This window comes from Callospermophilus lateralis, chromosome 1 (assembly GCF_048772815.1).
Source record: "Callospermophilus lateralis isolate mCalLat2 chromosome 1, mCalLat2.hap1, whole genome shotgun sequence".
In the NCBI taxonomy this organism is placed as follows: domain Eukaryota; kingdom Metazoa; phylum Chordata; class Mammalia; order Rodentia; family Sciuridae; genus Callospermophilus; species Callospermophilus lateralis.
In genome coordinates, this window is record NC_135305.1 from 188,514,708 (window position 1) to 188,536,287 (window position 21,580).

General features: G+C 41.9%; 1 protein-coding gene across 2 annotated transcripts in view; it reads left to right on the forward strand.

Annotated features, from left to right (window-relative positions):
* Positions 1 to 3,719: 3,719 nt before the first annotated feature.
* The window catches only part of Ube2e1 (ubiquitin conjugating enzyme E2 E1), a 68,757-nt gene continuing 50,896 nt past the window's right edge, over positions 3,720 to 21,580 (forward strand). Inside the window, exons 1-3 of one of the 2 annotated variants that reach the window (XM_076868569.1) lie at positions 3,720 to 3,883; positions 4,991 to 5,175; positions 9,460 to 9,510. In XM_076868569.1, the coding sequence (XP_076724684.1) occupies positions 5,024 to 5,175; positions 9,460 to 9,510 (203 nt within the window). In that variant the 5' untranslated portion in view covers positions 3,720 to 3,883; positions 4,991 to 5,023. The remainder of the gene's footprint in view (positions 3,884 to 4,990; positions 5,176 to 9,459; positions 9,511 to 21,580) is intronic. The other variant, XM_076868571.1, reaches the window with a different exon arrangement.

Sequence of the window (21,580 nt, forward strand, 5' to 3'; positions counted from 1 at the left end):
TTCAGTGGTTAAGAGTCCCTGGGTTCAATTCCTGGTAGGATAAAAAGAAAAGAAAAATACTGCATGAAAATGTATTACCTACTTAAAATTTATCCATAAGCAGGGCATAGTGGCAGCGGTGCGTGCCTGTAATTCTAGTAACTCAGGAGACTGAGGCAGGAGGATAGCAAATTTGAGGCCAGTCTCTGCAATTTAGTGAGATCCTGACTCAAAAACCAAAAAGGGCTGGGAATGTAGCTCAATAGTAGAGTGTGCCTGGATTCAATCCTTAGTACAAAAGGAAGAGAGAGAGAAAAAAAAAAGAGAGGAGAGAGAGAGAGAAGAAAAAAAGAAAGAAAAATACGTATCTGTAAATATGAAATAAATAAAGAGGGAGGATTGTTCTCAGGATGAGGGGTAGGGGCCTTCCACAGTGGTCATTAGTTTATTCAAGTAAATGTTACAAATTCAGTGATTTCCTTAGCTTGCCCACTTTTCCAAGTATGTCTTGATTTTTAATGCAGTCTTGAAAATATTATCAGTGTTCTTTTATATTTAATATAGTTTTCTCCAATTGTAATTGAGGCTCTTCTTCCACCCCAATATTGCCAGAACTGACAGGATCATCTGTGAACAGTGTGGGTCAGAATTGCTCTTTTGCCACCAATTTACTGCATGAACTTGGATAAGATATTGGTACCAGCTTTCTTTGTCTTAATTTCTTCACTTATAACATGAATGTGAACCATTCTTAGGGCCCTTCTAGTAATGAAATCCTTATTCCCTGAGAATTCCTTCCTCCTAGTCTCTCCACTTTCCCCTGAGGATTGAACCCAGGAGCACTCTACCCCAAACTACATCCCCATCCCTTTTATATTTTTTGAGACAGGGTCTTAGTAGTTGTTCAGGCTGGCCTGGATAAAGTGGCTGGAATCACAGGCATAAATTACCACACCTGGCTTCAGGAATATCAATTTACTTCCTTAGGCCTTGTAGTTATTAAGTAGAAGAACTAGAAGGCTTCAAATGAATCTTTTTCCTAAGGCAACTGTACATTCAAAATACATACAGATTAGTCTTTTGAAAGCAGTGGATTATTCTCTAAACATTTTGAGGTCTTTATTCCCCCTCGGCAGGTCATTCTAAAACCATAAAGCACTAACTTAAACTAGTGTGTATTAGAGATTAGAGGAGGACAGAAGAGGGTTAGGAGGCTTCTAGACAGATACCTGGGAAAGCGCTTCCCTACATAGGATGAACTCTTAGAGTTAATGATTAATTTCCCCAGGGACCAATCTGAACCAATCATCAACAATGAAACATAAAAAATCAAATTCGATTTTCTAAAAAAATTAAAATTATTATTATACTTAGTATTCAAGTATATAATTTATGAAAACCAATATTAAAGAAACATTCACCCAGTGTCCTAGTTACTTTATGTTTAAATTATTATTATTTTTTGGTACTGAGGATTGAAACCAGGGGTGCTTAACCATTGAGTCACATCCCCAGCCCTTTTTATATTTTATTTTGAGACACGGTTTCGCTAAATTGCTGAGACTGGCTTTGAACTTGTGATCCTCCTGCCTCAGCCTCAGGAGTGCCTAGCTGTCCTGGTTACTTTAACAAATCAAATAATTTATTTTCCTGTGATCTCTGCCAGCTCTTGTCTTTATACATGTATGATTCCCACCCCACTATTGGTACTCATAAAATAAATGCATATTTTAAATACCAGAAATTCAAATTTTAATAAGAGAAAATGCTAATTTTCATAACTGTCTTTTAATTATTTTCCTAATCCTGAGTTTTTTTTATTTACTTATTGTAAAATATACCATTTTCATCAGAAGTACAAAAAGTACACAAGTACAAAAAGTACAAAAGTATAAGAGTTTTTTTTAAAAGGAATTATTATTATTATTATTTTGTTTTCAAATATCATACATAAAGAAATGTCATAATTTTTATATGCTCTACCAGGACTCCTGAAACCAAACTCTAAGAAAGGGTATGTCTGGAGATCTTTTCAAAATCCTAATTCTTTTGGGTAGTGGAGGGAGAGCTTTGTCTGGAGGCAGGAAACTGAAATGATGATCTATATTCTTCCAGTTTTACATTTCTTGACCTTATTGACAACTTCTGGTAGATAAAGGTTGCCTCATAAGCACTGAGCAAGACGTGTATATCATTACTTTATGAATCATTTTTCATTCCTCCAGTAGTAGAGATGGAATCCAGAGGCTCTTTACCACTGAGCTTTACTACTCCTTTCTATTTTGAGACAGGGTCTTACAAAATTGACTAGGCTGGCCTTGAACTTGCTATCCTCCAGCTTCAACCTCCTGAGTCACTGGGATTACAGTCACATACCATCATGCCCAGCTACTTTGAATCTTCATAAAGTTGGGATTTCAGTTTGATTATTAGAAGGGACTTAGCTGGGTATTGGGAAGGCCTGTTTTCCTGGTTATAGATATGCCATGGTCTCTATATCTTTTGTTCAATGATGATTGAAGCCATTATTACTGTAGAAAATGATGGTAACCTGAATGAAATATTTTAAGTGGGCTGTGGAAATCTGATTTGGGATTGTCTTCTCCATGTCAAGACCTTGTGTGTGTGCACTGTTGTATTTGGATGGCACACATTATTTCAGTTCCCTTTAATTTAAATGACAAATAGGTAAGAAACTAAGTTGTAATTTGATGACTTAATATTTCTAAAAATCAATTTTGTTAAAATGCTAAATAAGGAACAACTCAGCAGAATTGCTATGATTATTCTAAAAATATTATTCGAATAGCGTTTTTATTGTGGCAAAAGGTTAAAGAGAAAAAAAAAAAAACCCGTATAACTTTCCATCCGATTTCTAAAAAATCAAACTTTACATCTAATGTCAAGGGACACTAAAAATCCTAAACCCCGTCTAACTCAGTGGAATATTGTGTATTCCCAGTGACTCTCACATTTGCAAACCCGGACTCACGTTGGTTTCTACCTGTCACGAAATCCTCTCTATCACTTTTATAAAACCACACCACTTTCTGTAAAAAGTGAATTGAAGACTCTAATATTGTAGAATTGCACGTGCCTCGTGCCCTGAACAGAGAACTCCAAGCTTGGGATTTTCTCACAGGCGTGACCTCTGCTCCAGGCAGGTAAATTGCTAGAGGAAGAAGCAAGTGTCAACCCAAAGGAAACCCTGTTGAGGGATCCCCCCCCCCCTCTTTAAACTGATCACTTTTTTTTAGGAGGAGTTCCCGCTGCATTTTCTAGTCCAAAGTCCTTGTCGCCAGATGACCATCTTTTTCACTAATTTGCCACTCCCGCCCCCCCCCCTTTTCCAGAAGCCTTCATTGGAAAGAACTTCCTCTCTCTATTCCATCTAGTTTCAATCGCCCCCCGTCGCTCACCCGCTTCCCCGGTCGCGCCCAGAATCCAGGTCCCCCAAACCACTTGAGAAAAAATTCACACCCCTCGCCCCCTTCCCGGGAGTCCGGAGGCGGCGCTGGGGTCGGGGTGTGGGTGGGGAAGGCGACAGGGTTTTCCGGGGTCCCCGGTGTCCTCCTCGCGCCACCCCCACCCCCGAGGTGTTGCAGGGGGAGGGGAGCGCGGGTGGGTGGGACCGGGCCGGGTGGGGGAGGGGTGAGGGCGAGGAGGAGGAGGAGGAGGAGGAGGAGGAGGAGGAGGAGGAGGAGGAGGAGGAGGAGGAGGAGGAGGAGGAGGAGTGGTGTGTGTGCGAGCGTGTGTGGCTGGGGGAAGCCATTGCCTGTTTAATAGTTGCTGTTGCTGCACTTCCGCTTCTCTCCCAGCGAGAGAGAGACACGAGTGGCCAGGCCCAGCCGCAGCCGCAGCAGCAGCCGCGGCGGCGGCACGGAGGAGCCAGACACAAAGAGAGGTACGGGGATCCCCCCCGCCGCCCGCCGCCCCCCGGCCGCGCCGCCGGGCCTCGGGGACACCCCTCGCCGCCTCCCGGACCCGCGCCGCCCGGGCCGCCAGGCACGGGGCCGGGTGGTGGTGGAGAGGGGCCGGGGAGCCCCAGGGGTCCGGGGCCCGCCCGCGGGGGATGGGCAGGGACCCCCGGCCGCGTGGGGTGCCGGGGCCGCCCGCGTCGGGGCCGGGTGGGGGGGCATTGTGGCTCGAACTGTCAGCGCTGCCCGGGAGCCCCCCACTGGCCGCTGAGGGGGCCGGGAGCGGGGGAGGGGGAGTTGGGGGAGCCCCGCTTTCCTCCCGGGCGGGGGCCGCGGGGATTAATCCCTCCCGGGCCGACGGGCTCATTGTTATTCCGCTACTGCGGAGGCCGAGCCCCCCGCTTCCCCCACCCCTCCGCGAGGTGCGATCGGGCGTGTGCTCCGGACCCCCGCCCCGACCGCGCAGTCCCGAGCTGGGCCGCCCTGGGGCAGGCCGGCGGGAGGGGCGTCGGGGCGCGGCGCGGGGCCTCGGGCCTCGTCGCCCCTGCCCCCCCGGCGGCCTCTCCCTTCCCCCACCGGGCACCCGCTCCCCGCCTCCGTCCCCCCGTTTCGGCTTCCTCTCTTACTCCTTCCCGCCCCTCCTCGCCTCCCGACCTAGCCAAACTCCGCTCGTGGCCCCCGCAGTCTCGCCCGGGCCACCGGCCCCCCGCGACCCCCGGAAAGCGGACAAAAACAGCTCCAAGGCCGGCCGGCCGCCGGGACCTTCCCTCCTGTCCCCACCGAGGCACCCCGCGCCCCTGTCCTCCTCCACCACCTCGGCTTTCCCTCCCGGCCTGGTGGGGAGCCCCGGGGGGCGAGGGAGGGGCTGCTTGCAGGGCTCCAGACCGTTTTCCCACCGTGTCCTTCACTTGGGGCCAAAAATAAACAAGCCACGACCGATTTGCAAAAGCTTTAATGGGCCTGGAGACTTTGAAAAGCGGGTAGTGGGCGGCCGGGTGCAGCCAGGGTCTGTGCCCTCCTGACAGCACTCGAGTTCCTTATTTACACCGCCTGCATGGTTTGTGTGTTTCTGTTTTGTTTCCCTCCCCCTGCAGGGGCCGTTTGCGGGGTGGGGTGGGGGGTTCGCTATGTCGGATGACGATTCGAGGGCCAGCACCAGCTCCTCCTCATCTTCGTCCTCCAACCAGCAAACCGAGAAAGAAACAAACACCCCCAAGAAGAAGGAGAGTAAAGTCAGCATGAGCAAAAACTCCAAGCTCCTTTCCACCAGCGCCAAGAGGTACCGTATCCCCTCCCCACCCTCCCCCCCACAGGCTTCCTGTCTTCCGAACTGCCTCGTACTGCATTTGATCTGCCTCCCAGTGAGGGTAGCTTCAGTGCTCCTCATAGTTTATGTGTTCTCAAAAATGAAAATGGGGCCATGGAAGCCCTAATTATTTTCTCTGTTGCCTCTTCTGTTTTACTTTTAATCATTGTCCACATGCAGCTGTTGTGGCTTGCTGCTTGAGTTTCTTGCTGAAGTTTGTAAGAATCCGCGTTACTTTTGTTAGTGACCCTCAAATTTGATTTCGGGTCACTGATCTGTTACCCTCTCCAAGGCTGTCATCCCACTTCTTAATTACTAACACATTCCCAGACAAGTCGTGTCTAAATGAATTCTATGACCGTCTTACTTCCTCATCACCTGTTGCAGGGATGATCTTTTTTCATAGTGCTTTCTCCACAAATTGCAAAAGGAATAAATAGCTCACATGAGCAGGCAAAAAATTTAGTAGGTGATGTTTTCTGATGGAATTTTAAGAGATTTTTCTGACTTGGGGAGTTGATGCAAATGAATCAACCAGTAAATGATTGTAAAATGGTTGTTCCACGTTGTTTTTGTGACTCTTTTCTAAGAATTTCTACTTGCCAAATTTCAGGGAGACTTTTCCTCCTGGTGCCATTGGCTCTCATGCTGTAAAACTGAAGTTTTCACCCCCTTCCCTTTTTTTTCAAATGAATTCAAGGTAGTGGCTTTTTTATTCCTTTTCTCTTCTCTCCTGTTAGCTACTTTTTTACCACCATCATCCTTAAGTAACATCCTCTGATCCCTATGACCCTTAAAATAATCTATAGCAGATTTCTAGGAACCCCCAGACACCCTTTCATAAATCCTTCTGTTCTCAGTTAAATAGTTGTTAAACCTTAAAGTGGCAAGCTGTGAAGACCGTAAGGAATCCAAATGCTGGGTTAGATAGGATTCCATTCTTAAAGGGATTTTTCAGAAGAGTAGTGAGCCTGAGAGTTTGAGTTCTGTCATTTCCCCTGACTTGAAGTTTTGGAAAATTTAGTAAACTGTTTTGGTGACCTAGTTGTTGGCCAATGTGTAGCTTATTTTAAACAGTGTGAAGTTCTTGGGTGAAATGGCATGACTTGGAAGATTGCTGTCATTTTAGGGAGGTTAATTTGATTATATCTCATCTTCCCAGGAGTCCTAACTGGCCCTTTTTGATTAGCTCTGAGTGGGTTCTCCTGGAATCTGGCATCTACCCTATCCACTCTGGCTGGGTCCTTTTCTTAACTATTACCCCTCCCCCAAGCCTCTAAGCTCCCTATCCTCAGGCTGCTTTTGGCCTGACCTGCCCCAATGTAGGATATCTGCTTTAGGTCATTAGTGGTTTTTTTTTTCTATATTTTGCTGGGTATCCCTGGTGTACATGAATATATTTGGGGGAAAGGCATAGGTACCAAATAAAATATAGTGTGCTTTTTGTTAGCATTCACAAAGAGGAGGATTTTTCCCTAGACTCAATTTGCTCATTTAGGCAAAGGAGGTTAAAAAGTTATTTGGAATGGCTGGGAAAGAGATGAGAAGCTTCAAATAGTGATTTTACCTATAAGTTAACACCAGTTTTGTTTTTATACAGTGAATTTAGTTGCCTGGAGAACTTGCTGAAGAGTGACTATTTGTATTAAAGCAGAGCTAAGGTTAATATCAAAAGGCAGAAGGTGGAGAGGGACAGTATATCCAAGAAAGAGTGAAAGAGGAAAATTGATGTTAGTGAGATCCTATAGATGGTGCTTTGTGAAATATATTGATTTGGAAGATAGTTATTGGCCATAGAATTGGAAGAGACAAATTTACCAAGAGTTGGTGTGAAAACAAGACTGAATTGGCAGACTTAATGGGTTACTCATTGCACATTGGAAAGTGGTTTCTAAACTATGGGGGGCTGGCTGGGAGAGGAAAGCCCCTATGGAGAGTGTTCTGAACAAGATTCACTCCTATGCATGTATTCCTCTTGCAAATCTTTGGCCAGCACTCTGGAAATGGTGCAAATGCTGGCTGTCAAGATGAAGTGCATAAAGCTGTCTGGTAATACACTTTTTAGGTATTAAGGAAGCGATTGCCTTATTTGACCCGAGGGAGAGGGCATTTTTTCATACCTAGGTCTTAAAAATGTAGTCAGTTCAGCTGGCTGCGGTGATGCATGCCTGTAATCCCAGCAACTAGGGAGGTTGAGGCAGAATTGCAAATTCCAGGCAATTTAGAGAGATCCTGTCTTAAAATAAAAATTAAAAAGGGGGTTATAGCTCAGCGGTAAAGCCCCCTTGGGTTCAATCCCCAGTACTGCAAAACAAACAAAACCAATTACAGCCAATTCTAAAAGCTGCAAGTAGGGAATCTTCAGGAAGCCAGGATTTGGAACTCTTAAATCTAACATCCAATGAGTTAAACAACAGGGATGCCACTGTCTTTGAATTGAAATGCTTATTGGTAGCAGGGGAATTTAGCAGGACACTGGTAAATAGATGACAGTAGAGACTGAAAAAACCCCTTTCTTAAACTGACCAGATTTGTAGGAGGCAGGAAATATCCTTCAATAGGAAAGTTGAAAGAACTTCCCTAGTCGTCGCCCTTAATTTTTTTTTTTTTTTTTAACGTGGAAAGAAATAGCGCCTTTTAAAACCTCATGCATATAGCGGCCTCTTCCTACCCTCCGAAAACCTTTGGAAAGAGAAAAGCATCATTGTTATTCAAATTGCCTAGCGTGTATGTTTGTTCTTGTTTTTACTACCATCCTGCCATGGTGAGATTTTTTAAGTTGTAAAACAGCCCCGAGGGCTTTATATGATAGGAGAAAAGATTATAAAAATTAGGCGGCGTATTAGAAGTGGCAGAGGCTCTTAGGCCCCAAGTTTGTCCTATTCATGGATGCTCTGAGCGCCTAGGTAAGCAGAAGACAAAGGCCAGGGCTTGGTGTGAACTGCCTGGTGGCTTCGGCCTAGGAGTGGGGGATGGGACTCTTTGTGAAATCGAGGGTTGGTGCCTGGGCAGAAAACTGGAGTCCGGGGTCCGCGTCCACAGGGAAGGAAAGGGCAGGCCTTCCAAGGGAAGTTAGGACGTCGGGAAAAGGCAGGTCTGGAGAGGTGGGCTGAGCGAGCGTGCGGAGGCCGGCGCGAGTGCACCTGTGCGGCCCGGGCGGGTGCTGCGGGCCGACGCGTGGCGTCGGGGCCGAGGTTCCGGGCGGCGCTGAGCACCCGGAGCGTCCCCCGCGCGGGCACCCCATCCCCTCCGGCTGGCAACTTCACCCGCGCAGCGCGAGCCGTCCGTGCGCAAGTAGGGGTGGGAGGGACCGGCCGCGGGGGCGGCTGCCGAGCGGCCAGCCCCGAGGGTGCGCGACGCCTGGCAGGTCAGTCAGGGCCCGAGGGGCCTCGCGGGGAGCCGCCATGTTGGCTTCGTCACCGAGGACTCGGGCCGGTGCCGGGCGGGTCCTGGGATCCTCGGCCTGCTGGGGGCGCCCTGCCGGGGCGGGCCGGACGTGAGGGCGTCGGGCCAGGCTAGCGCTGGAGCGGCGCGTTCCCGGGGCGGGGAGGCCAGAGGGTCGCGACCTTCCCACCCACGGAGGCTCTGATCTCTGCCCTAGGGGAGAGGAGGAGCAGGGGAAGGAGGAATCAGGGAACTGCTCTGCTAGTGGGGCTGTTTGTTTTTGCGGTGCGGGGAATTGAATGCTGGACCTTGTGCCTCCTAGGCCAGCACTCGATCACGAAGGGTACAGCCCGCCTCATATTTTTTTCTTTTCCCTTTTTAAATTTTGAGACCTCAGTCTCGCCTTGCTGCCCCGGTTGGCCTCGAACTTGCCATCCTCCTGCCTCCAACTTCTTAGTTACCGCGTGCGCCACCAGCCCGGCTCACAAGTGGGAATCTTTAAAATGATTCCCAAATGGAAAATAAATGTGGGAGGCGAATTTGGAACCCACACATTGTAGGTGATGGCAGGAGACCTCAGATTGCCGCTTCACTGCTTCTGGGGGGGAAAGTTTTTTTCCTAAATTACAGATCTGCCCTCCACCCCACCCCCACCCCTCACTGAACCCGGTGCCTCACGCATCTGTGCAGGTGCTCTATCACTTACCTACATTCCCAGTCCCAGACCTGAGTTTTTGATGTGTCTTTTCCTCATTCCCCAGTGGAATCCAATTATCGCTGCTAGGTCTGTCTGCCAGACCTGTAGTTACAGGTGGGAGGCTTGCAAGGCCTTAATGCGTCTTGTGTTTCTCTTTCTCATTTCCCTGACTCCAGGATTCAGAAGGAACTGGCAGACATCACTTTAGACCCTCCACCTAACTGCAGGTGAGCTGCCTTTCAGATTATTTTCTTTTAAAATTCTTCTAATCTCTGTCTTGGGTTTTTCTTTGTAATATTGTAGATTTTTGCTTTACTTCGGTTAATTCCTTGTTTTGGCGCTAGCATCAAGTACGCTGAAATGTATTAACCAGAGTGTAATGTCTTTGAAACTTTGACTATCTCAGTACTTTGTAGAAGCCAAGTAATGGATTTATTTGTAGTAGACACTTTTACATACATGAAACAAAACTGCAAAGTAAATTTAAAGGTGTACCTTTCTTTGCCTAATGGATTTTTATATTATTTAAAGATGATGCAAAACACTTCAGTTGCTGAGGTACATTTTGGCTTAGAAAACTTGCGTTGGTACAGTAATCTCTTATTCAAGGCTATGAAGCCAATATAAAAGTGTAGAGTTAAAACACTGGATCCTCAAACTTATTTTGTATTGAACTTTTGGCAGAGCACTTCAGGAAATAATTTGTGGCTTTGATAAAAGGATTTTGTTTGTAATTATAGATTTAAATTCCTACAAGGTGGTGTTTTCCCTTGATAATGTTCATTCAGTCCATATATATGTGTGTGTGTGTGTGTGTGTGTGTTGTGTGTGTTTAAGTTTCAAAACAATTTGAAACCAGTTTTCAAAGGGTTTGTTGGTCACTTAACTTTATTTAGAATAGCCATTTGCTACTGTTGAGTCAAGGTGCAAGGAAAGATTTCGAACTCTGTAATAAGACTGTATTTCATGCAGAATCATTCTTAGATCCTATAATTCCTGTAGTTCAAAAATGAAGTATAGCGGTTGAATGTTATAGACATCATCATCCAAAGTACATGTATGAAGACACAAATTGGTGTCAACATACTTTATGTACAATCAGAGATGTGAAAAATTGTGCTGTATACATGTAATAAGATTTGTAATGCATTCTGCTGTCATTTATTATTATTTTTAATCAATTAAAAAAAAGAAAAGGAAAAAAAAATGAAGTATAGCATTTACCATATTCCCAGTTCTTGGGATTGGCAATGGAATGGGATGTCAGATTTCATTAATGTTCTAACTTGGAGATAGGAGTAGAAGTTACTGGCAAAATATTCATTGGCCATATGCAGAATTTAAGATGAATATGTGGGAGTGTTCAGGTTGAAAACTAAATGTAGGGCTCAGTGGTAGAGCGCTCGCCTAGCATGTGTGAGGCATTGGGTTCCATCTTCAGCACCACATAAAAATAAAATAAAGATATTGTGCCCAACTATAACTAAAAAAATATTAAAAAAAAAGAAAACTAAATGCAGTATTTTGCTTATTATCATTGAACTTTCTAAACTGTGATTACTGGATTAAATGCAAACTTCAGTATTTCTATTTTATAGGATACTTTTTTCCCCACCTGAAATGGGGTTGAGCCCAGGCACTTGACCACTGAGCTATATTTCCCAACCCCCTTTTTAAAATTGGAAACAGAGTCTCACCAAGTTGCCCCAACTGGCCTCCAGTTTGTGATCCCCTGGCCTAGCCTGTGGAGTATCTTGGGTTATTGGCATGCACCATCATACACAGTTTGGATGCATTTTTTCTTAATGTTGACCAGGTGTGAGATGCTTATTGAATTTTTGTCCTGTTCTGTGAGAAAAGTCATTTTTAGTTTGAAATGCTCTTTAGTTCAAAACTGAATCACTTTGTTGTTCTTGAGGATTTCTTTCATGGCCAATAAGAATCTTTTCAGGGGGCTGGGGATATAGCTCCGTTGGCAAAGTGCTTGCCTCCCATGCATAGGGCCCTGGGTTCAATCCCTAACACCACAAAAAAAGAAAAAAAAAGATCTTTTCAATATGTTGAGAAACTGGAGACAGAGAAACTGGTGTTCAAATGGAAGTACACCGCTTCCTGGGGTTGGTTGTGTGGAGTCTGTGGACATTCCCCTGGAAGATCTGTATTTTGTAGTTATTGCTCGGTTTTATATCATGTCTCTCATGTTCACACAGCTCAAGCTGATGGGATTATAAAGTGTTTTTTTTTTTTTTTTTTAATATTTTAGTTCTCGGCGGACACAACATCTTTGTTTTTATATGGTGCTGAGGATCGAACCCGGGCCGCACGCATGTCAGGCGAGCGTGCTACCGCTTGAGCCACATCCCAGCCCAAAAAGTTTTTAAAGCATAGTTTCAAAACTAATATTTTATTAGAACATGTAATGGCTTTCTTATGAATAAGTGCTGACGAATTTTAAATTATAAACAATTTGAAGATTTTGATGGTATGAATCATTTTAAAAATAGGATAAGTACATTTCAGTTTTGCATTATTTCAGTTGAGTTCATGTATGAGAGAGTTATGTTTCTGTGGCATGTAGAACTTTTTATCTTTGGAATATCCACCTAATTAAGGTGAAACTGGGCATTAACTGTGCTGATGTCAGGAGAAGCTGTAAGCTGCATGGCTATTGGTTGATTGATAGTGGACAGACAAATCTCAATGCACTTAAAGATGTGGAGAAAAATGTGTAAATTCAGAGAAAATACCAGTCATCTTTATTTTGCAAGAGAATGTCTATTATGTTGTCCTTTTCAAATAGTGACTGCTTTATTTTCTCAAGACATCTTTCAGTGGGATCTTTTAAGTAATATAAATTAAAATTTTAAGTAATATGAATTAAAATTTCTACTTTTAAGCCAAGTTCAGTGACACATGGCTGTAATCCCAATGATTTGAGAGGCTGAGGCAGGAAAATTGCAAGTTGAAAGCCAGCTGGGGCAATTTAGCAAGACCCTGTTTCAAAATAACTAAGAAATGCTGGGGATGCAGTTTAGTGGTAGAATATCCCTGGATTCAGTAACCTGTACTCCACCCCCGAGTTTGTTTTTTAACTTTCAGTTGCCTTTACTAGTGTTATGGTTTTAATGTTAGTAGTCCCGATATTCAGGTCTCTTACATGTGTTTGGTTTTATGCTTCGTTCTTGTATCTTAGAGGATGTAATTGCTTAATGTGGAGATGAAAAGGAATGATTCAGTTTGGGGATAATTTTTGAAGTTAGCTTCCAGTTAAAATGTATGAATTTAATTATTTTAAATGCACGCATTTTAAAAAGTATTTTTTCCCAAAGCAACCCTCAGCATGAAAGCTAAATAGTTTGGTTCCTATTGAATTGTGATTTCGTCAACCATAAATTATATTTTGAAAGAGCTAAATACCTGGCTTTCAATTAATGTATCTCAGATACATTTTAACCTTTTCCAGAACTTACTTCCTTCAGTGGGTATTCAGTATCTTTCAATTTACTGTGTATTTGGTAAGGCTTTTTTTCTTTATCGTTTAGCTCAGTTCTTTTAGGAAAAAAATATTGTCTTGACTGCTGTAATGACTCTCTATCGCTTGTCCTATCTTGGATTGTAAAATTATGCCTTTTAAATAGCTGGTGAACTCTGGGCCACTAGAGTCAGTTTTGCAGCTGTTATTTATAGCCCACAGCTGAAACTTTGCTAAATTGACTAGTTACAGCTATATAACTAGCCCTTAGACTTAAACGTAGATGGTATGTCCACGCATCGTGATCGGCATATTTTGTCTAAGTCCTTTAAACTTCAGATTTTTTTTAATGGACACATTTATATTGTGAACAACCTTCTCATATAGTGACTTGAAACCTAAAAACTGAGATTTTGGTTGGCTGCCATTTTAAGATAAACTGTTTTTGAGAAATCATTAAACATTTCAGTCATGGGGAGAAAATAATAAACATAAATTTCCTTTTATTTAATTCATTATATTTTGACCAGTAGTTTTCTTTTTCCTGAACTCAGTGCTTTTTGTTTTTCTTGGATAACTGTATTATGTAATTACATACGTTTGGTTTTAAAGTTTTACAACTAAATCATATTTACTCTGTGTGTGTGTGTTTGTGTGTGTGTGTGTGTGTATTGGGGATTGAACCATGGGGTGCTCTATCTGAGCTACATTTTTAAATTCTGAGATAGGGTCTCATTAAGTTGCCAAGGCTGTCCTTGAATTTGTAATCTTCCCATTTCCCCCTCCTGAGTAGTTGGGATTATGAGCATGCATTGCCTGTGTTCAGCTGTAAATCATATGATTTAAAGGTGAAAGAGAAGACCATCTTTAAAAAAAAATCAGTGCATTTGTCTAAAAAGCTTCTAAATTTTCTCAGCCTCTTTTTCCTCATCTATTAGAATGGTCTAAAATACCTGGCTTGCCGGGCTTATAAATGTTCAATTGCTGTAAAGTTCAATTGAGATTGAAGTTTTCTGTTTGTGATATGGTGATATTAGAATTGCCTGTTGAGCTTTTATTGTGGTGGGGGTACCAGGGATCGAACTTGGAGGCACTCAACCACTGATCCACATCCCCATCCCTATTTTGTATTTTTTTTAGAGACAGGGTCTCACTGAGTTGCTTAGTTGGCCTTATTATATTGCTGAAGATGGCTTTTAACTCAGAATCCTCCTGCCTCAGCTTCCTGAGCCGCTAGGATTATAGATATGCACCACGGATCCCAGCTAGCCTCTTTTTGATAGTTCATCTTTTTAGCTAACATTGCCTTTTTTATCATAAAATTTATTTAATATGTATTGTAAATACATTTAATTTAAAACCATTACACGATAGTATAAGAACGTGTATTTTTGAAAAATTCAAATGTGCAAGTTTGTTTATTAAATAGTGAAAGATCTCCATGACGTCTTCTGTTCTCTTTGCAGAGATGCTTCAGATTTGCACTTTGTGCATAGTTTTCTACATAGTTTATTTGAATTTATATACTTGTATTTTTCTCATTTAATAAAATCTATAATTGGTGGTAGTGATAGTGAGAGGCTGCTAACCTTGGGAATGAAAAGAAGTCTGTTTCTTGCAATAATACAGTCTTAAACAGTTGTCCAAGTTCAGCATGTTTTAAATGGTTGTTGAGTTAAGAGTGGGATTAACAAAAGTCATCCTTTTCAAAAATCCATGTATGTACTGAAAAACATCCTTTTAATGCCTTTATCTAATGTTGCTAAATGCATTAACGATGAAAATATGACTTAAACATCTGAACAATGGTTAGTTTCATAACTTTTCACTTGGGATGTTACCATTGCAGTATCTATATCTTTACATATGTAAAAGCAATGTTGAAAATAGAGAGAACCAGGAGACTGGAATGGCAACACACTCAAGTTAGCACCCAAACAAGGGTTAAGCTCCTGAAATTAGATCATCATCTGGGTCCTGAAAGGGTTGGAAGGAAACCTGTCCAGAAGTGAATAGTTTTCCAAATGAGTAGGTAACTCTTGTGGCTGTTGTGTTTACCAAAAAGCTGTATCTGAATTATAAAACCCTATTGTTGCTGTTGTGCTCACCTGTAATCCCAGCTCCTGGGGAGGTTGAAGCAAGAAAATTGCAAGGGGGGGTCACCTTGGAAATTTTAGGGAGACCCTGTCTCAAAATAAAAGGCTGGGCATAGTGGTACATGCTTATAATTCCACTGACTCAGGAGGCTGAGGCAGGAGTATGACAACTTACCAGCTTCAGCAATTTAGCGAGGCCCTGAGCAAGTTAGTGAGTTCCTGTCTCAAAATAAAAAATAGAAAGGACTCAGCATGCTACTCTGTGGTTAAGTTCCCTTGGCTTCAATCTTTAGTAATAAATAAAGTAAAAGGATTGGAGATGTAGCTCAGTGGTAGAGTGCTTGCTTGCTTGCTTGCATGTGTGAGTCCTTGAATTCAAACTCCAGTTGTGTGTGTATCTCCCCCCTCCCCACACACAAAGTAGCTCAACAGAATTACCATATGACTCAGCATTTTAACTTTTGTACCCATGTTAATTGAAAATGGACTCAAAACAGATAAATGTATGTCAATAATCACAGCAGCATTATTCATAATGGCCAGAAAGTGGAAATAACTCATATCATTGAGGTGGATAAATGAGATGTCATATGTGTATACAGTGGAATATTCAGCCATGAAAAGGAACAAATTTCTGATACATGGTAACAATGTGTACGAACCTCGAAAATGTTACACTAAGTGAAATGAGCTGGATGCAAAAGGACAGAGTGTGATTCCACTTATATGAAATACCTAAAATAGGCAAACCCCGAGGAACAGAAATTAGATTAGAGGTTTCCAGGGGCTATTTGAAGGAGAGAATAGGAGTTATTTCTAATGGGTACAGAGTTTCTATATAGTGTGGTGGAAATTGTGGAAATAGTGGCAGTTATTGTACAATATTGTGAATGTAATTAGTGCCACAGAATTGTACACTTAAACATGATGAAAAGGGAAAATTTTATGAGGTGCATGTGTGAATAAAAACTATCACTGTTAAAGTAGTATTTTGAGGAAAATTCTTATAACTTAGAAGATACCAGTCTTTGTAGATTCTTGTAAAGCATGCTATGCTGATGTTAAATTCCTGTGGCAAACCTTGAGTGCCTGTTCTACATGAAAAGGCACTGCCCTCAAGGAGTTCATAATCTGTACCGGTGGTAAGAAAGGCATATACAGATTTTGAATAGTACTTGGAAATATTGAATATTGTCTTTGAACTTCATTTTATAGAGACTGGGGGAACAGTATCAAAGTAATAGATGAAACTGACATGTTATAAAGGTTCAGTGGAATGAGAGCTAACTTTGACCTGGGGAACTTAGTAATCTGAGAAGACTTCACAGAGGACATGAGAAATAGGGTGAAGAATAAGGGGTCTCCTTGGTGGAGGAAACATGTAAGCAGAGATGGCAGAGAGAGGGTACTCTTGCACGGGAGGGAATAAAGCTTTGGATAGTAAGAAACAAGTGGGAGGATAAAATAAGAGCAATCTTGTGGTGTTTCTCACTATCGGGCTAAGGCTTTGAATTTCATTTTATAAAGACTGAGGGAGCAGTATCATTGTTTTAAGTAGGAGCTGTAATTCATTTAGAGCTGAGCATCTGGATAGAGACAAATAAGGATTGAGTAGATCTGGGTGGGAGGCAGGAGACTTGGAGATTGCTTCAGTAGTCAGTGGTAGGTCAGAGTTAACAGGTGGTGGCCTTTAAAGTGGAGAAGAGAAGGCGGCAGTAGAATCCAAGGAACTTGGCTGCTGGTTTAGATATGGAGAACTTTAAAAGGAATACACGGTCCCTTTGGGTACTGGGGAAGATGCTGGTGCCATCATTAATACAAATAGATAAGGCAGAAAAATGAACTGACTTGGGGGAGGTAGAGGTCCTCTCTCCAAGGTTAAAATAGTTTAATTATTTGCTTTGTTGATCATACACAATTTTTGTTAGCATGTTACAGTTAGTAGGCCATTAGTAAATATTTGCAATTTGATTATATATATGAGTTTATTATTAATCGTGTGGAACTCTCAGATCTACCCACTTTTAGATGAGATTAGACAAGTAGATTATAAATCCCCTAAAAGGCAAGGACAGTGATTTCTGACTTTGATTCAGACCTTACATGTTTGTCAAAACGTTTTTAGTTTGAAAGTTTTCAGAGCTGCAGAAGAATAATACAGCAAGTACCCACCCTTCACCTTGACTATTCAGGTGTTAAAAATTTACCATGTATGCATTGTTTCTGTTTATTTTGAGACATCACATGAGTAAGCTGTAGGCATCATGATGCTTCTGTGTGTTTAAGTTTGCACACATGTAACCTGAGATGGCCTGGCACTGGTGCTAAGTGGAGCTGGCTTTGGAAGTCCACATTTGACTTGAAAGTTTTGGTGATAGTAAAGTACTTAAGATTGCCAAGGGGAATAGGAGAGTTAAGAATTGTGTTCTGAGAGATGTCTGCAAATGCAGGATTGGTAAACAGAACTGGGAGAAAGAAGCAGCAAAGAAGAAGGAAGATGATGAGTGGAGGTTTGCAAAAGTCTAGGGGAGGTCAAGGAAATTTTCTCCAAGGGCTTTAAAATATAAAAATTTATGAGTACGCTTTGTAGGCTGAAAGAAAGAAGCAAATAGGAAAGGGATGAAATTGCAAGCAAAGGCGACACAGTGTTGTAAACACAATTAGAGAAGATGGTAAAGTATGCAACAGAGGCCTTAAGTGGAGAGTGGATGCTGAGAAGGGATGGTATCCTGGAATTTTGATGAAGTGACAGTTTCCTACCGGATTAGAAGCCTTTTTGGTGCTTGGTAGCACTCCAGCTCATGTAGAATTTGAAACAGCAGCATCTGTCTCCAGTTTTTTATTTTTTAATTTTTTTCTTTTAGCTGTAGATGCACACGATTCTTATTTTTATCTGTTTATTTTTATGTGGTGTTGAGGATTGAACTCAGTGCTTCATGGGTTTGAGGAAGTGCTTTACCAACTGAACTACTCCTGTCTCCAGTTTGTTCTCTCCCAGGGAACTTTTAAGTTGCTTAAGAACAGGGGTTATTATTTTTGCATCTCTACAATGTCCAAGGAAGAGTAAAGAGTACATATTTGTTAAATTAAAACACAAAAACACAGAAACCTAATTTAGGTCTTAAAGAAAATATAATAGCTCTGATTCACATATTTTGGCTTTATAAGGTTACTGTTTGCCCACAAGTGAGCATGGATGTGGGGGGTACTAAGTAAGTTGGGTTTCCAGAGATGTTCCCCCAAATCCTAAAGCTATCCCAGATAGTTGGTTATGTTAGAGATGCTGGCACCGGCTTGAGACATCTGACACATTCCCTATCACCAGTGAAGTGAAACAGGGTTTCATAATAAGCCCATTCTTACTCAGCCTCTCTTATGCAGCCACACTCTGAAGTGAAACAAAAGACCTGGTAACTGGTGTTAGAATATGCTTCTAATCCTCTGGGAAACCTCCTACTCTGTAGGCTAAAAGCTCATCAAAGCCCCTGCTTGAGAACCGGAACCGAGGAACGGCTGTATGCTAATGACTCTTTTTTTGAAACACACGTGCAAGTGATCATGGATTGCCTTCCAGAATCTATGCCACACCACATAGATAAATCTTTGGGATGCCAAGGTAATGTCCCATTCCAGCTGGGAAAGTCCTGCAGTACTAGAGATTTTCATATGAAGAGAATAATTTAAAGTTGTTACTAGGTTTTGCTGCTCGGGGAGGCATGCCTACTGTTCGCTCATACTTTAACAGAGTTGTTTAAAAACGAAGTTCTGTCTGCTTTTCAAAGAATGTGCTGACCTGAATGTGACAAAGTGAAATAGGCCAAAGTAAAGGAACTGGTATTATCTCTTACATAGCCTTCAAAAGCAGATTTGCCACAGGTATCACCTCTGAGGTGTCTCAAAGGACCTGTGTCACTACTACATTTTAAATAATAGTATTAGTCAATGGAGAGCTCTCAGGAGGGTCTTCTAGTGTTAAAACAATGATCATTATATGTACTTTTAGGACCTTGGGCATTTACATCTATTTTAATTGATAGATGGAAAATTGATGTGGACAGACCCCTAGTAAATTCTATAGAGACACTGAAACACATTTTTCAAATAGCAGTAGAGGAGGTTGGGGTGATCTTTCTTGGAGGAAAGTTTTAGATATGATGCAACTCAAAAAGTCAGAATTATGATCAGGAAGCAGGGCTATCAAAAAGTGACAGCAGCATAAGTAGATAAGATCCTAGTCATCTAAAATAATAGAGTGTGTGCTAGGGGTTGCTGTATAGGTGACTAAAAACAAAGCTAGCCTCTGGCTTGTGAAACTTGAATTTTAGTAGGAACTATAGGCAACAACCAATTAAAAGGATCAGTACAAATTTGAATGAAGAGTAGTAGGAAAGAAACTAATGGAACACAGTGATAGAGAATAATTGGGGAGTGCAAGGAGGTTACCTGGAAAAGCCTTAAGAAGACATTTAAGCAAAGACCTGAAAGATGAGAAGAAAGGAAATGGCCTTGTGCAAAGTCCAGGAAGAACCTCCCAGACAGAGGGAAGCATAAACACAGAGGCCCTGCGGTATGGGGAGCCAAGTGATGCAGATTATATAAACTATGGTAAAGAGTTGGGATTTTATTTGAAGAACAGTCGGAAGCCATTGAAGATTTTGAAGCTAGGAAGTGACATTATCTCTGCAGTGACTTAAAAGGCTTTATCCACCTCCCTGCTTATGGAAAATAGCTAGGAATATGGCACTAATGGGAGAAGGGAGACCTCTGCTATGTTTAACTGGTAGTGGTTGCTAGGATTAAGGTGGTGGCCGTGGAGATGGGATTAGAACACTGTGACCTGTTCAGGTGTTGATGAATTACATATAGGAGTTATGGGAAAGGAGCAGGAGTGACTCTAGGTTTGTGGGGTTTGCTATTGTCTAGAGGATGGTGATGTTTTATTGGTTGGGAAACCCATGAAATAGAATGTGTTAGAAGGAAGGTAAGGTGGAAATGACTCCTTTTCAGACATGGATTGCCATGAGGCACCCAGATGAAGGTGTCAGATAGAAGTTGATATAGGTAATTGAAGTGCAGAGGGATATTTTGATGTTGAGATAACATTCAGGAGACCTCTCTGGGTGGAGAATCTTGAAGGGCTGGGAAATGTAGCTCACTTGGAAACACAGGATGTCTCAGATGGAGGCTTAGGCACCTAGCATTTAGAGATTTTTATTAGGGAAACCCAACAAAGGTAGACGTTAGAGAAGGAAAATCAAGAGTATGGTGTTAGAAGGCAGTCAGTGGAAAGTGTTTTGGGGTAAGAGCAATTATCAATTTTGAAGTGAGGCTGTGAGACCGAAGACCAGCAAATAGCCATTGCATTTTACATCTGAAAGTTTGTTACTGACCTTTGCAAGACAGACCTAATTTAGGGATGACAGACCTCTAATTTAGAGATGACTAAAAGGAGGGGATGATTTTTAAGAAAAAGATGTTATTGGTGTTACTCTTCATGGTTAGAATATTTCGTTGTATTTTTCTGTAAAGGAGATTGGGTATTATCTCATTCATACTCTTTTTTTGGCTACTGGGATTGAACCCAGGGTATTTTTTCATACTCCCAGCCCTTTTTATTTTTTATTTTATCCACAGGACCTCACTAAGTTGCCGAGGCTGGGCTCAAACTTGTAATCCTCTTGCGTTGGCCTCCCCAGTCACTGGGATCCCAGGCATGTGTCACTACACCTGACTCATTAATACTCTTGAGGAAAGAATTTCTTAATATTGTATATATTTTCTTTCTGGGGACAGGGTGTGTCATTTTTGTGGATTCTCAAAATCTTTTTTGTTTGTTTCCTTCTCCCTTATCAAAGAAAAGCTAACATTTTATGAGATCCAAGCCCTTTGTGATCGTTATAAGTGACATTGTAGTATAGATATTATAAATAGTGTTGGATCATATATATCTTGATGAATTTCTAATTTGAAAATAGCCAGCAGTGCATGAATTAGAAAATCTATAAATTTTTCCATCCTTAAAAATGTTTTATATGCTTTGATTTACATTCAACTTTTGTATTCTATTCAAACTTAAGAATGTACCAAAATGAGTGGGTGCTTGTGTTTACTTTTAGCAAACAGTAAGTTATGGGGCTGGGGTTGTGGCTTAGTGGTAGAGCACTCACCTAGCATATGTGAGGCACTGAGTTGAATCCTCAGTACCACATTAAAAAAATAAACAAAGTTATTGTATTTTAAAATAAAGAGAATAAGTTATTCATATTCAGTTTTTTTCATTCTTTTAGGATTGACTTTTGTAATGAATGCTTTGTATTGGATATATCTAGAACTTTTTTTTTTTAATATTTATTTTTTAGTTTTTGGCGGACACAACATCTTTGTATGTGGTGCTGAGAGGATCGAACTCAGGAAGCACGCATGCCAGGCGAGCGCGCTACCACTTGAGCCACATCCCCAGCCCCATATCTAGAACTCTTACAACACCTTATAAGCATCATCTATCTAATTGTCTACTAATTGGGTCATCGATTTGTTTTGGATTAGGCCGGGTACTGTTCATCCTGCTTAATCTGAATAATTGAAGGTAGAATTCAGAAATTTATAGGATTAGGAGTTATTCTTCTATTCCAAGAGTAATTGGGATCACAAACCAATTAGATACTGACATAGGAAAACAAAACAAAAAAATAGCACATAGAATCACAAGCAGTTTTGCTTCACAAATAA